This window comes from Colletotrichum costaricense, assembly GCF_030867565.1.
Source record: "Colletotrichum costaricense strain IMI 309622 chromosome Unknown Scaffold_1.1, whole genome shotgun sequence".
NCBI lineage: Eukaryota > Fungi > Ascomycota > Sordariomycetes > Glomerellales > Glomerellaceae > Colletotrichum > Colletotrichum costaricense.
Genome location: NW_026848230.1, coordinates 790,465 through 802,307, shown reverse-complemented (window position 1 = coordinate 802,307; position 11,843 = coordinate 790,465). Strand labels below are relative to the sequence as shown.

Sequence of the window (11,843 nt, the reverse complement as noted above, 5' to 3'; positions counted from 1 at the left end):
GCCGGTCGATCCGTCCCTTTGGGATGAAAGCACCTAAAATAGGTGACGAAAAAGACGACAAGAAGAAAGTCAGAAACGCTAGGGCAGACAAGCACCTCCGTAAACCTCAGCGTCTGAGCGACACCACGTTGCGAGTCAATAAGAAGCAAGGCCTGATAGGGTCACTGGTCAGTGTTCTAACGCCACGCGGTGAGGGTTGCGATGAGGCGTTCGATTGGGCTCTTAGCCTCTTGTCCATGAAGCGCTTCGTAGAAGTGCTGGTAGGGTGGTGCTGGGTGGCTTTTCGCTTCTTCTCTGCCGGGCGCCGTGCCGTCCGGCCCGTGGTGCGGGTGTGCCGATGTTTGTTGGTGCTTGTCGATTTTGGGAAGGACGGAGAGCCGGGGTGGTGCTGGGTAACTTCGGCTGAGGCGATGTAGGGGAGCTGAGGCTGCGTCGGTCGAGAAAAGGCAGTGCATTAGGGAGATGACGTTCGTGAGATTGTGTGGCCTGATGAGAGAAAGATCATCATCCTGTAGTGGGAGCACCCATTGTAATTAGCAAGTCGTGAAAAACCGGGCAAACTTTGAACACCAGATTTCGACTGTGTTGCTGACCGAGATTGGTCGCTAGGTGAGGTCTCTTTGGGTGACAGGCTGCAAACCCCAGGCATGGAATCAATGGTCTGTTGCAAGTCAGGCTTGACAAGCTCTTGGCGACGCTGGATATTGTCCGGGCGGAACATGTCCGGCCGGAGGAAAGTCAAAGGGGGAAAGACAAAAAAAGAACACCCTTAGACATTGCGGATGATAGGGGACCAATGAGACAGGAGTCAAGACAATAGCGACTCTCTGCCACAGAAGAAAGAATAGGAACAGGATGAGGAAACACCGCAAATTAGGGGGTTCAACGAATACGCAAACTGAGACCGGCAATGGGGAATTGGTGAGAAATTGACGCTCTAAGAGATACTGGCAGTGGGAACTAACAGCAGATAGAGCGAACAAAAGCAAGAATACGGCAGCCAGGAACGCCGAACAGCTAAGGACAGGTGACGTCTCGGCGATGGGTGGAATACGAGAAGCGCTAGCGAAGTACCTTTATGCCTTCGATCCATCCGTACGGAGTATGCTGTATGCTTATCGTGGGCGACGGTCTGATTGTTTGCCAACGCCGCTTCTCAAAGAGCTAGAGAGGGCAGCGAGAAAGAAACGGCAAAAGGCAAAGGGGCTTGAGTTTGCATAAGTGGCGTCTTGCTAGCGAGTAGCGGCATCTTCAGGTCCGATCTGTTCCTGGATTCCTTCGTTGGCGTCGTGGGTACCTGTACTATTCTGTTAGTGCATTGTTTGGTGTCTCTCTGTCGCCTGAAACGAACGGGGCCTTGGGCTCTTGATGTGTCGTTAGTTTGATGGCGCCGAAGTCTCACTCACTCCACAGCAAGAATAACTGACACCATAAACCGACAAGAGTCACCGGGAAGACTTTTGCCAGGAACAAAGGCGTTGGCATTGCATGTCGAGATTGTCTTTGCAAAATGGACCTGTCTCTGCCAGACTCGCGTGCGTGTGGCGCTAGGCTTGAGGGAGATTAGGGGCAGCTGCAGGTCAGGTTACTTGGAGAGTGCTATTTCCAGCGTTGAGGCCTTGGCTTTTGGGGATTGGCTGCAATGCCAGTCGTGCAGCAGCAGCAGCAGCAGCAGCAGCCTGCTTTATGCTGTAAGACGCGCAGCCGGTGGCATGGCATCATGTATTGACTCTTGGGAAGATGTCTGCCGTATGCGTACTGTGTATCCGTATACTACGTAGGTGTGTCTGGCTGGTGTGCTTGGCAAACCGTTGGTGATTCAGGCTCGATGGGATATTGTTATCTGCTTGTCTGTTTTGTTGGGTTTTTGTTTTTCTTGCTTTGTTCGACGAGGCCCTGTTTCGCTACCAGTCCTTGGGGTCTTCTTCACGGGTCCCTGCAGCGAAGAGGGAGGATCATTCGGGTGCTGGCATAGACAAGCAAACACCAAGGTCGACTCTCGGACTGTGTACAAGGTATCTAGAGATGAACATGAGCAAGGTAGGCCAAAAGACAAGGACATCTCGGACCATAACACGAACCACTTTTGCGCGATGATTGTGGATTATGGAGATTCGGAGACTGTCAGGCTGATGATGGACGACAGGGACGAGGAGGTCAGCCACAAGGAAGTGAGGAGGGATTCAGAGAGGAGCACAAAGAGAAGGAGGGCGATTGAGGGCCGACTCCAGCAAAAAAACATCCTGGCGGGGGCTGGTGGAGTCTGTCGGGTCATCGGCGATTAGACCGAGCCACTCTCGCAGCGCGCAGGTGGTGATGTGGGGCAAAGAACAGGGACGTACTGAGATACGTACTGTGAGAAGTGGAGACGGTCCACGGTGCCTCATTTTAACCGTATCTTGGGTGGGTACGTACCTGCTGCCTCTTTCTCTTTCAGGAAAGTCGTCAAAAACGCTGCATTTCTTCGCCCACACACACAACCTGAATCATCCCGGCACCAACACTCCCGTCTACTTGGGCTCTTCCCAGTCCCTAGCACTGTTCCTGTGTTATTACATTCTGAAGATCCAACGACGAATACGAACGAATGCAGGTTCGCAATGCCCATCTCTCATCGCCGGTGTCTTTTCACGCCTCGGAGCTGCACCAGCTGGCGAGTCGCAATCCGTCAATCCCTCGATCCTTGAATTTCGTCCCATCATTGACTACCTTATCATCACACCCCTTCAGATCCGTCCATCCATCTATCCATCATGCCCTGCGTTGATGGCCAGTTGGACTTCGCGTCATCTATCCACAAGTAACCGTATTGAGCAGCCGTTTCCTTCCCGTCCGTCTCGCCGGGCGCCGTCGGACGCCTCCAAGCCTCACATCGTGTATCGCTCGGGCCACTGCCGAGTCTTCCATGTCTGTCCGCCCTTCCAAGCCGCTGCTTCAAGCCAGGCTCACCAGGGACAGGCAGACAAAGGCAGCCAGAGAAACGAGCAAAAATCATCCGAACCTTCTCGAGCTCCAACCCTTGGCCTGGCTGGGAATAGTGTGCCCCAAAACACCGGACGGCGTGGCGTTGGCAGCCTGCATACTTCCGCCGATCCCCAATAAAAGATACCACCATGTCACTGCAGCATTGCACCGCGGCATCGCGCGCGGCGCCAGCCAACGCCAGCGAAGCCGACACCCGTTGTCGTTGTCGTTGCATCGCAGCAAGCATGGCCTTCGTGTCGCCTTCTAGTGCTGAGGCTGGACTTTCTTCGGGCTCCCTTCCAGTATCCAAGGGCAGACGAGGCGGTGTCAATACCTACTTTTAGGTACCTTTTAGGCTCTTACTGTGTAGTATAGGCTCTCAGTGCGGTCGTCAGGGGCCTGCTCACCTTTCGTCGCCTCTCGCGAGTGACAAGCCGGCAGCTCGGATCACAGATCGAGACTTTGTGCTCTGTCATTCTCTCCAGACACCTATCAAAATACTCAAGAGCAGCACGGCGACTTCCAATGGCAAAGGCATTGGCACAGGGCCAAGCCAATGATAATATTGCTCGAGGCCAGCCTCGAACAGGTCCACGACTGGCACATCCCCTCCATCCCCGGCCTCGCCTGCGCATACCTTGCCGCATATTGCATCCCAGACCTATCTAGCTTGCCCAGCTCCTGCGGCCTGGTGACAAGACGCCGGCTCACTGGTCAGATCCGTGCTGCCGTCCCCATCGACTGACCGTCCGGGGTGGTTTAGGACTTTAGGCCTGTCCGCTAGCTTTCGAGAACGGGCCGGGATGCGATGCATCATGGGTGGGCTTGCTGATGCCACGCCAATCATCCATGGGTCGGCCCTGCATGGGTCCCACGCTTCTCGTTGCCCGTGGGCGCAGTACTTCAGCAGCTTTTGGAGCCGAACGCGCTCGAGAGCCAAAGATCCAATTTAGAGATAATATCGAGAGCCGCCCTCCCGTCTTTCCCTCCAGGCCGATGGTGTTCTGCTTTTTCCCATCCCCTCACGCCAGTTTGTGCTTCCTTCGTTTAGAGCCAAACCGCCGCAACTTCGACCGGCCATCTCGCCAGTGAAGGTTACAAGCCACTCATCATGGCTTTCAAGACGTGGGTGATGACGGCCCTCATTGGCCTTGCCAATGGCCTGGCCTCAACAGACACCATCACCTGGGGAGGCGACAATTCGAGAGCCGGGTACCAGACGTAAGTTCAAGATCCATTCCCTCCATCCCCATATCTCTCTATACACATTCTCTGCCCGGCGTCGATCGTCTCCTCTGGCGATCCGCTCGGTGGGGGAAGAGCGAGGCCAGTCATGAAAACCAAGAAAACAGATCTAACGCAACATCCCATCATGAAGAAACCACAACATGGACCCTTCCGTCGTGGGGAGCTCCCAGTTCGGCCAGCTCTTCCGCACACCTCTGCCCGGTAAATATGGCGGCGTCGCAGAGCAGATTTTTTCTCAACCACTCGTTTACACGCCTGACGGCGACAGCACGCAATACGTCTACGTCGCGACTACACAAAATAATGTCTACAAAATTAATGCAAAGACGGGCAGCATCATCGCTTCCCGCAGTCTCGCCATTCCCTTCTTGTCTGCCGATCTGGATGGCTGCTATGATATCGAACCTCACGTCGGAGTCACCTCCACTGGTGTGATTGATGCCTCGACCAACACCCTCTACCTCACCACCAAGACGTACGTCGACCAGACCTTGACCGGCGTTGCTCAAGGAAAACCCGCCGGTCGTTACTATCTCCATGCCCTGGATGTCAACGACCTTAGCGAGAAACCCAACTTCCCCGTCAACCTCGAAGGCACCGTAGCGAGAAACAACCCTATCCGCTCTTTCAATGGCGGTATCCATCATCAGCGACCTGCTCTATTGCACGTCGGCAACTACATCTATGCTGGCTTTGCTTCTCACTGTGTCCAATACAACTTCACAGGTTGGATCATGGGCTTCGACAAGACTAGCGGTGCCAACGTCGAGCGTTTCGCTACCGAAGGTGACGGTGTCCCCGTGGATGTCAAGGGCGGTGGTGTCTGGATGTCTGGCGGCGGTCTCGCTTCCGACGACGCAGGTTCCTTGTTCTACGCTACTGGTAACGGATACGCCTCCCAGCTCAGCACCATTCCCGTCAACGGCCGCACGCCCCCGACATCTCTGGAAGAAGCCGCTGTTCACATGACAATCAACGCCGATGGAAGTTTGAGCTTGGTCGATTTCTTTATGCCATGGGAGAAGCAAGCTCTAGACGGCGCCGACAAGGACTTGGGAACGAGTCCTCTGCAAATTCTGCCCAGCACGTTCTCCTGTGGCGACGTCAAGCGCATTGGTGTGGTGACTGGAAAGAGTGGCAAGACGTACTGGCTCAACTTGGACGACTTGGGTGGCTACCGCAATGGCGCCAATGGCCTTGATAACGTGATCCAGGTGTACCAGAACGAGAACTCGGTGTACGCCGGTGCCGGTGTGTACCCAGGCGAGGGTGGCTACATCTACATCAATGGTAAGCAAAAGCCCCCTTCTGCCTCTCATGGCATCCGCGTATTCGAACAGAGCCACTAACAAGAACAGTCATTCAATACCCTACCCACGTTTTCAAGTTCTCCTGTGAGGCCGGAGTCCCCTCTTTCACCAAGGTGGCCGATAGCCCTCAGAACAACGCCTACATCCTTGGTGTCAGTCACGGCACTGTCACTACTCTCAACGGCCAAGCTGGCACTGGTCTTCTCTGGACTTTGGATGTACAGGGCTCTCAGCTCAAGATCTTCGAAGCCGTCCCCAAGAATGGCTACTTGAACATGATCAAGTCTTTCAGTGTTCCGGGCAGCACCAAGTTCACGAGAGCCGTTTTTGGTGATGGCATCATGTACCAAGGTACCACCCTAGGCTACCTGTACGCCTTTGGCTCGCCAGTCACGACACCTATCAACTGCACTGCTACCAACGAATTTGGTGTCGTTGATGTTGGAACCACGAGCGACCCACGCACGATTACTTGCACGGCCGTCATTGGTGTCACCGTTTCGGACATCGGCCTAGATGAGGCTGAAGACTTTACCCTCTCCGGACTTCCCACCCTGCCTCTCACTCTGACTGCCGGTCAAACATTCACAATCGGCGCGTCCTTCAAGCCTACTACCGTTGGTCTGGTGTCTTCCGACATCGTCGTCAACACAACCAACACGGCCGAGGGTTACAGCCAAGGTACCCATATCAGACTCACTGGTACTGGCGAGAGCTCAGGTCCTTTGCTGTCCATCACTCCCCCGACCATCACTTTCCAGGGCGTCATCGCCGGTCAAGCGGGTGGAACCGATGAGAGTGTCATCTTGTCCAACCAGGGTAACTCGGCCCTCTCCATCACAGACGTCCAATTCTCCACCAGCAGCGCACAGGGTCCCTTCACCAGCTGGGACAGAGCCACTGCTACCCTTACCGTCGGAAAGTTCACCCTCACCAACGTTCCGGCCACAATTCCTGCCAATACTGCTGTTACCGTTCGCATCGCTTTCGACTCTTCTGTCAGCGGCACCTTCGGCGCGTATCTTCAGGTTGTTTCCAATGGCGGAACCAAGGCGTTCACCATTGCTGGCTCTGCAGGCCCTGCGCCTGTGGCGCTCGTCGAGTTCCAGACGCCCGATGGCACCGGATGGGTAGAGTATGACGCGACCAAGAACTTCACTTTTGGCAACGTCACCGAGAACACGTCCCGGTCTTTGAAGTTCCGTGTCACCAACGCTGCTGCTGAGGGTGGTGTCAAGCTTTCCCTCACCGTTTCCAAGCCGCCTTTTGGTGTTGCCGGCATCATCCAAGCCGCCAACCTTGTTGATCTTGCCGAAGGAACTGTTCTGGCCCCTGGCGAGAGTGCCACGGCAACCCTGGTGTGCACTGTTCCCAAGGCACAATGGAACACCGACCCGTACAGTGGCACGGCGCCCTGGACCATGAACACCAACGACCCCAACTTTGAGAAGCATTTCTTCACTTTCGAGTGTACTGCTGTTGCCGAACAAGCACCTCCTTTGCTCGGCAATGGCCAGGGCAAGTACCGCTACATCGGCTGCTACAAGGAAAACAACCCCGGCCGCCAGCTTGCAAACCAGTTGTACGGCGACGCTACGAGCACCAACGGCAAGTGTATCGCTGCTTGTGCTGAGAAGGGGTCCGTCTTCTGCGGTACTCAGTATCACACTGAGTGTTGGGGTGGCCCCAACATCCCCACGCTGAAGGTGGACGATCGCAACTGCAACTTCGACTGCGGCGGCGACCTCAACCAAATCTGCGGTGGTAACGGATTCGGAGCCAACGAAGGTGGAGCTTACATCTCCGTCTTTGCTGACTCTGTTCAATGGGACGGTAACACGACAACTCCCACGCCGAACCCGAACCCATCGGGCCCTGAGGTGAACCCTGGTGTCGGTCAGTACGTGAGCCAGGGTTGCTACACTGAGCCCGCCGACACACGCGCCCTGCCTAACCTAGTCACAACAACTGGAAAGACTGTTGCTCTGTGTGTCGAAGCATGTGCCGCTAGCAGGTATACCTATGTCGGCTTGGAGTACGGTGGAGAGGTCAGTTATAAATTTTTCCCATAAATGACTTTGAGAACACTTCAACTAACGATGAGACAGTGTTGGTGCGGAAACACTTTGGCCGCTGCCTCAGTTGCCGCCCCTGCTGCCGACTGCAGCATGGCTTGCGCGGATAATAGCACCGAGTACTGCGGTGGACCTTCCAGGCTCAACCTGTACAAGCTCGATGGCACCTTGCCTGAGCCTACCAGTGCAGTCCCGACTGGCACTACCACGACGACTACAGCCGCCCCGACTTCGACCGCTCCTCCAGCAAACGAGAGGGTTGGCGACTGGCTCTTCCAAGGTTGTTATACCGAGGGAACTGGCGTCCGCGCTCTCTCTTCTCGGACGTACGCTAATGACTCAATGACCCTTGAGTCCTGCGGCGGTTTCTGTCAGGGCCTCAAGTACTTCGGTACGGAGTATGGACGGGAGTGCTGGTGTGGCGATGAATTCGGCACGGGCAGCGCTCTCGCAGCGAACCAGAAAGATTGCTCTTTCCCCTGCGCGGGCGACAGCACACAATTCTGTGGTGCCGGTGACCGACTCCAAGTTTACATGTACTCGCCGGTGGCTGCGACGACCACATCGGCCGAGACTACAACCACTGCCGCTGCCTTTGCCTCCTTGGCACCCGCGTCCAATGGAACAACGACCACGACCACGACCGCCACCGAAACTCCTCTGGCCGAGAAGCAAGCGTCTAACAGCACCATCAGCACGACCGCTTCCTTGACTCCATCCAACTCTACCACCTCTAGTGCTAGAGTGACGGCCGAGGCTGTCGCATCCACTCTTTCAGCAAGCAACTCGTCCGTCCCAGCGACTGCTAAGGCTTCGGCCACCTCATCCACTATTTCTACCACCAGCCTCTTGGCCACCTCGTCTGTCACATCAGCTACTTCATCGGTCTCGGCCACCCCTTCGGTTCCTTCCATTTCCACATCGTCAACCAAGACATCAACCTCCTCCTCCGCGACCCCCACCCCGACCGGACCAGTCATCTCCACCGGCAATGAAAACTTTACCTACTACGGTTGCTTCTCCGAGCCGCAAGTCGGCCGTCTCCTCCCGGCCCAGATCATCAACCGCGACAACATGACGATCAGCATGTGTCTGAGCGCCTGCTACAACAAGAACTACGCTGGTGTCGAGTACGGTCGTGAGTGCTGGTGCGGCGACGCCCTCAACATCGGTGGCGGAGGTGGCACCACCCCGGCGGCCAACGTAACGGCTAAGGACTGCTCGTTCAAGTGTCCTGGCAACAGTACCGAGTACTGTGGTGCCGGTTTGAGATTGAGCTTGTATATCCTCAAGGATGAGCTCGAGAAGTTGCAAAAGTCCAATGCGACGGTTTCTTTCAAGTCAACATAAATCACGATTGAGCGGGGGGTCTAATGTCTATTCTTATGTAATTACCTATAGAGGACCACGGTCTCCGTGCTGCACGGCAAACGAATGCAGCCTTTTCCTAAAATATAATATTGATACCTACTACCTTCTAGTCTTAATAAAGAGTGGTCTTAGTCCACTTTGACCCTTATTCTTCCACAACGGTTCTGCTCATGACTGTTGCACCACATTCTAACTCCCCTCTAGAGAACCCCTTACGCCGTGAAGGCAACCTTGATGGCCACCCAATCAAGATGTTGCCATATACATGTATCTATTCACTGCGGAAGCTCACATCGTCTTACGATTTACCATGAGACCTGAGAGAGCGGTCACTGCCGAATTTCTTGCCGCGGGAGACGATCTCTGTTTGATCGACAGTTATCCGAGCTGCAGGTGCGCCATTGACACATTGGAAATTAACGAGAATATGCACCTATGGTCTCGTCATTGAAATTCCACAGCTGTTGGGCCAATGAGGGTGCAAGTGTTTAATGTACCTACCCGAGATCAGATCATGCTCATGTGGGAGCATGTAAATCTCCCGAAAGTGATCGGCGAGAGTCCCGCCCCTTTGGAAGGAGAATACTGTAGACAGGGTTGTGAGCCCGCTATGCGCGGTTGGCACCTTTGATTCCCATTCAACTTTGGCTGGGATATGACCACAGAAAGGAACAAGCAAAGAAGGGAGACTCTAGGGAGTCTTGAATCTACCCGAGCATGATCGCATGATCATGCAGTGGCCCTTCAAGATGTGAACTGTGAAGACTTGATGATGACTTTGCATCAGCGAGGCAAGTACAACAGCACGTACGCGTCTCACCTAAACGCCTGTCGGAGAAAACTCAATGCCAGTTATTCTCTGGATAATATTTACGAAGCCTTGGCAAGGATACAAGTTCGAGGCCTCGAGGCTCGAGACACAACCAGGATATACCATTTGCCAAGGGCCACGAAGCCTTGGGGAATCAGGCCACTGCGGCAGGCTGCAGGATCAAATAGCGGGCCCTCCTCCAGCTCGCCGCTCGGGTGATGTCGGCCCAGCGTACTCGTCTTATTTCCCACGGCCTTGCGAGTCACTCGGCTGAGACGGCGAGGCCAGCGAGTCCGACGAGGCGGGAAGCGAAAGATCTAGACAAGGCTGGGCCTTGCTGGGAGTTTGTCGTGTGGCTGGATCTTGCCGGGCTCCGGTGTGGACACTGCAATGCTTCCCAATGTCTGAGCCGCCAAGCCCCGAAACTCTCTGAACCCAAAGGCTTCTGGCAGGGTCGAAGCTGCCACGGCTTACGCACGTTGGAGGTGGATGCATAGTCAAGATGTTTTCCGGGATGCTAGGTAAGGAGCCCTAAGCAACGGGTTAGAGTTTCTGCACAACATCCCGAGAAGTGGATCTTGGGGCCTCTCGGCGGCGCCGGGGTCGAGGGCCGGGAGGAGCCGGCTCAATCCAGCGGAGTCTGGCACGGAGGAGATTGAGCACCGGGCAAAGACTAAAGTCTGGGTTTGACGGCTCTGTCTGGCATAATGGGCTGTTGTGAAGACATGAAATTTTGCAGAGTTTTGCAAAGGGAGTTGAGAGGTCCGTCGTGGTTTCCCAATGGCGCTCTCAATCGTACAAGAACAATAGTAGCATCTCTTAGCGCAGCGGCAAGTCCACTCCTATGCCTCTGCGAAGTGCAAAGACCACAGCCCGGTCTCAGGCTTGTAAACATTGGACCGGCCCGGGTTGAGGTCTCACCCCGCTCTCTGTTTTCCTCTCCTGCTCCTGGATTTTGAGTCGTGAGTCTTGGTCCCGCTAAGAATACTTCCCACGAGCTTCCACCGCCGTAGGAACCCGGCATGCGCGAGGTTGATCCCGCCAGGTAGTGCGGGTGAGGCTGGGTGTGGGGTCACGATCTAGGTGGGTATCTGCCAACACACCAGGCTTGCGACTGTTCAACGTTGATTTGCTGGGTTTTGCGAGGAGACTGATTCATTCTCTTCGGACGTGGATTTGTCAGATCAGATCATCTTGCAGGCAACAAGGCGAAGAGTTGTGATTTCGCACGGAGTATGAAGGACTTGGATAACAAAAACAAAAGGAAAGGGTCCGGTGAATTGCAAATACAAGATGAATGAGTCGATTAGGAAACCCCGAGTTCGGTTTGACCGCCCAAAGATTATAAAATTAAAATCATCAACCTCGAATGTGGCGTGACTTCTACAGCGAGTTCAAATTCCGGTTAGCTGGCACGATATTACAATGCGGGTCCCCCATTGTAAGGACTAAGCGCCGCGGCATTGCTTTTCTCGAGCCTCAGCCGTCGGCCGCACTCGCAGCGGAACCGGGAAAAGGTGGGCACAAACCTTCAAAGTCACGCCATGCAGCAGGGCTGGCGCCATTAATGTCTCAGGGACAACGGACAATAGGGCGGGTATCATCTCGGCAAGATGAGGACGAAAGAACTTTCCACAACGCCGCGATGTGAGGTGCCCGTAAGGTAGGGTATGGAGACCAGCTTTGATGTGCGTGTCGTATAGGTAAAAGCCGGAAGTCAAGCTCAGATTTACGATGACGGCTCCATGATCGGTGCTGGGATAAGGCCTGACCGCAGGGACTGCTTCGTCCCGACTTCAGCTCGCGCGTTATGGAGTCGAGCAAAGACCAGCAGCGGGAGATCTGCGTGACCCCTGTTCATTCGCAGACCGCGCCCGGGTCGTAAATCCAGTCTCGACGAAGGATGCGATATCTCCCCGTGGCAGGGCGGGCAACTGCAAGTTTGGGTGAAACACCCATGAGGCAAGGCTCAAGAGAGGTACCTATATGGAATCCGGGGTTGGGGCGGCTGGGACTTCCCCCTTTTGCCATTGAGGATCGTGGTTTTCTTCGCCGTGGAAAAGA

General features: G+C 54.9%; 6 protein-coding genes across 6 annotated transcripts; 4 read left to right on the top strand and 2 right to left on the bottom strand.

Annotated features, from left to right (window-relative positions):
* Positions 1–176: 176 nt before the first annotated feature.
* Positions 177–721, bottom strand: CCOS01_00300 (uncharacterized protein; the record flags this gene model as incomplete). The annotated part of the gene is made up of 2 exons (XM_060448497.1): positions 177–509; positions 641–721. The coding sequence occupies 2 exons, from the start codon at positions 719–721 to the stop codon at positions 177–179; spliced, it is 414 nt and encodes a 137-aa protein (XP_060319935.1).
* A 511-nt stretch (positions 722–1,232) lies between these two features.
* On the bottom strand, positions 1,233–1,688 carry CCOS01_00299 (uncharacterized protein; the record flags this gene model as incomplete). Its single annotated transcript, XM_060448496.1, has 2 exons — positions 1,233–1,307; positions 1,590–1,688. Coding segments are annotated over 2 exons (174 nt in total), but the record flags the coding sequence as incomplete, so codon positions are not given.
* Positions 1,643–2,285, top strand: CCOS01_00298 (uncharacterized protein; the record flags this gene model as incomplete). Its single annotated transcript, XM_060448495.1, has 2 exons — positions 1,643–1,691; positions 1,912–2,285. The coding sequence occupies 2 exons, from the start codon at positions 1,643–1,645 to the stop codon at positions 2,283–2,285; spliced, it is 423 nt and encodes a 140-aa protein (XP_060319933.1).
* A 31-nt stretch (positions 2,286–2,316) lies between these two features.
* On the top strand, positions 2,317–3,102 carry CCOS01_00297 (uncharacterized protein; the record flags this gene model as incomplete). The annotated part of the gene is made up of 1 exon (XM_060448494.1): positions 2,317–3,102. The coding sequence occupies one exon, from the start codon at positions 2,317–2,319 to the stop codon at positions 3,100–3,102; it is 786 nt and encodes a 261-aa protein (XP_060319932.1).
* Positions 3,103–3,113: 11 nt separating this feature from the next.
* Positions 3,114–3,709, top strand: CCOS01_00296 (uncharacterized protein; the record flags this gene model as incomplete). Its single annotated transcript, XM_060448493.1, has 2 exons — positions 3,114–3,288; positions 3,450–3,709. The coding sequence occupies 2 exons, from the start codon at positions 3,114–3,116 to the stop codon at positions 3,707–3,709; spliced, it is 435 nt and encodes a 144-aa protein (XP_060319931.1).
* A 366-nt stretch (positions 3,710–4,075) lies between these two features.
* CCOS01_00295 (WSC domain-containing protein) lies at positions 4,076–8,947 on the top strand (the record flags this gene model as incomplete). The annotated part of the gene is made up of 4 exons (XM_060448492.1): positions 4,076–4,185; positions 4,343–5,502; positions 5,571–7,570; positions 7,631–8,947. 4 exons carry the CDS (start codon positions 4,076–4,078, stop codon positions 8,945–8,947), a joined length of 4,587 nt encoding a protein of 1,528 aa, XP_060319930.1.
* Between the last annotated feature and the right edge of the window lie 2,896 nt (positions 8,948–11,843).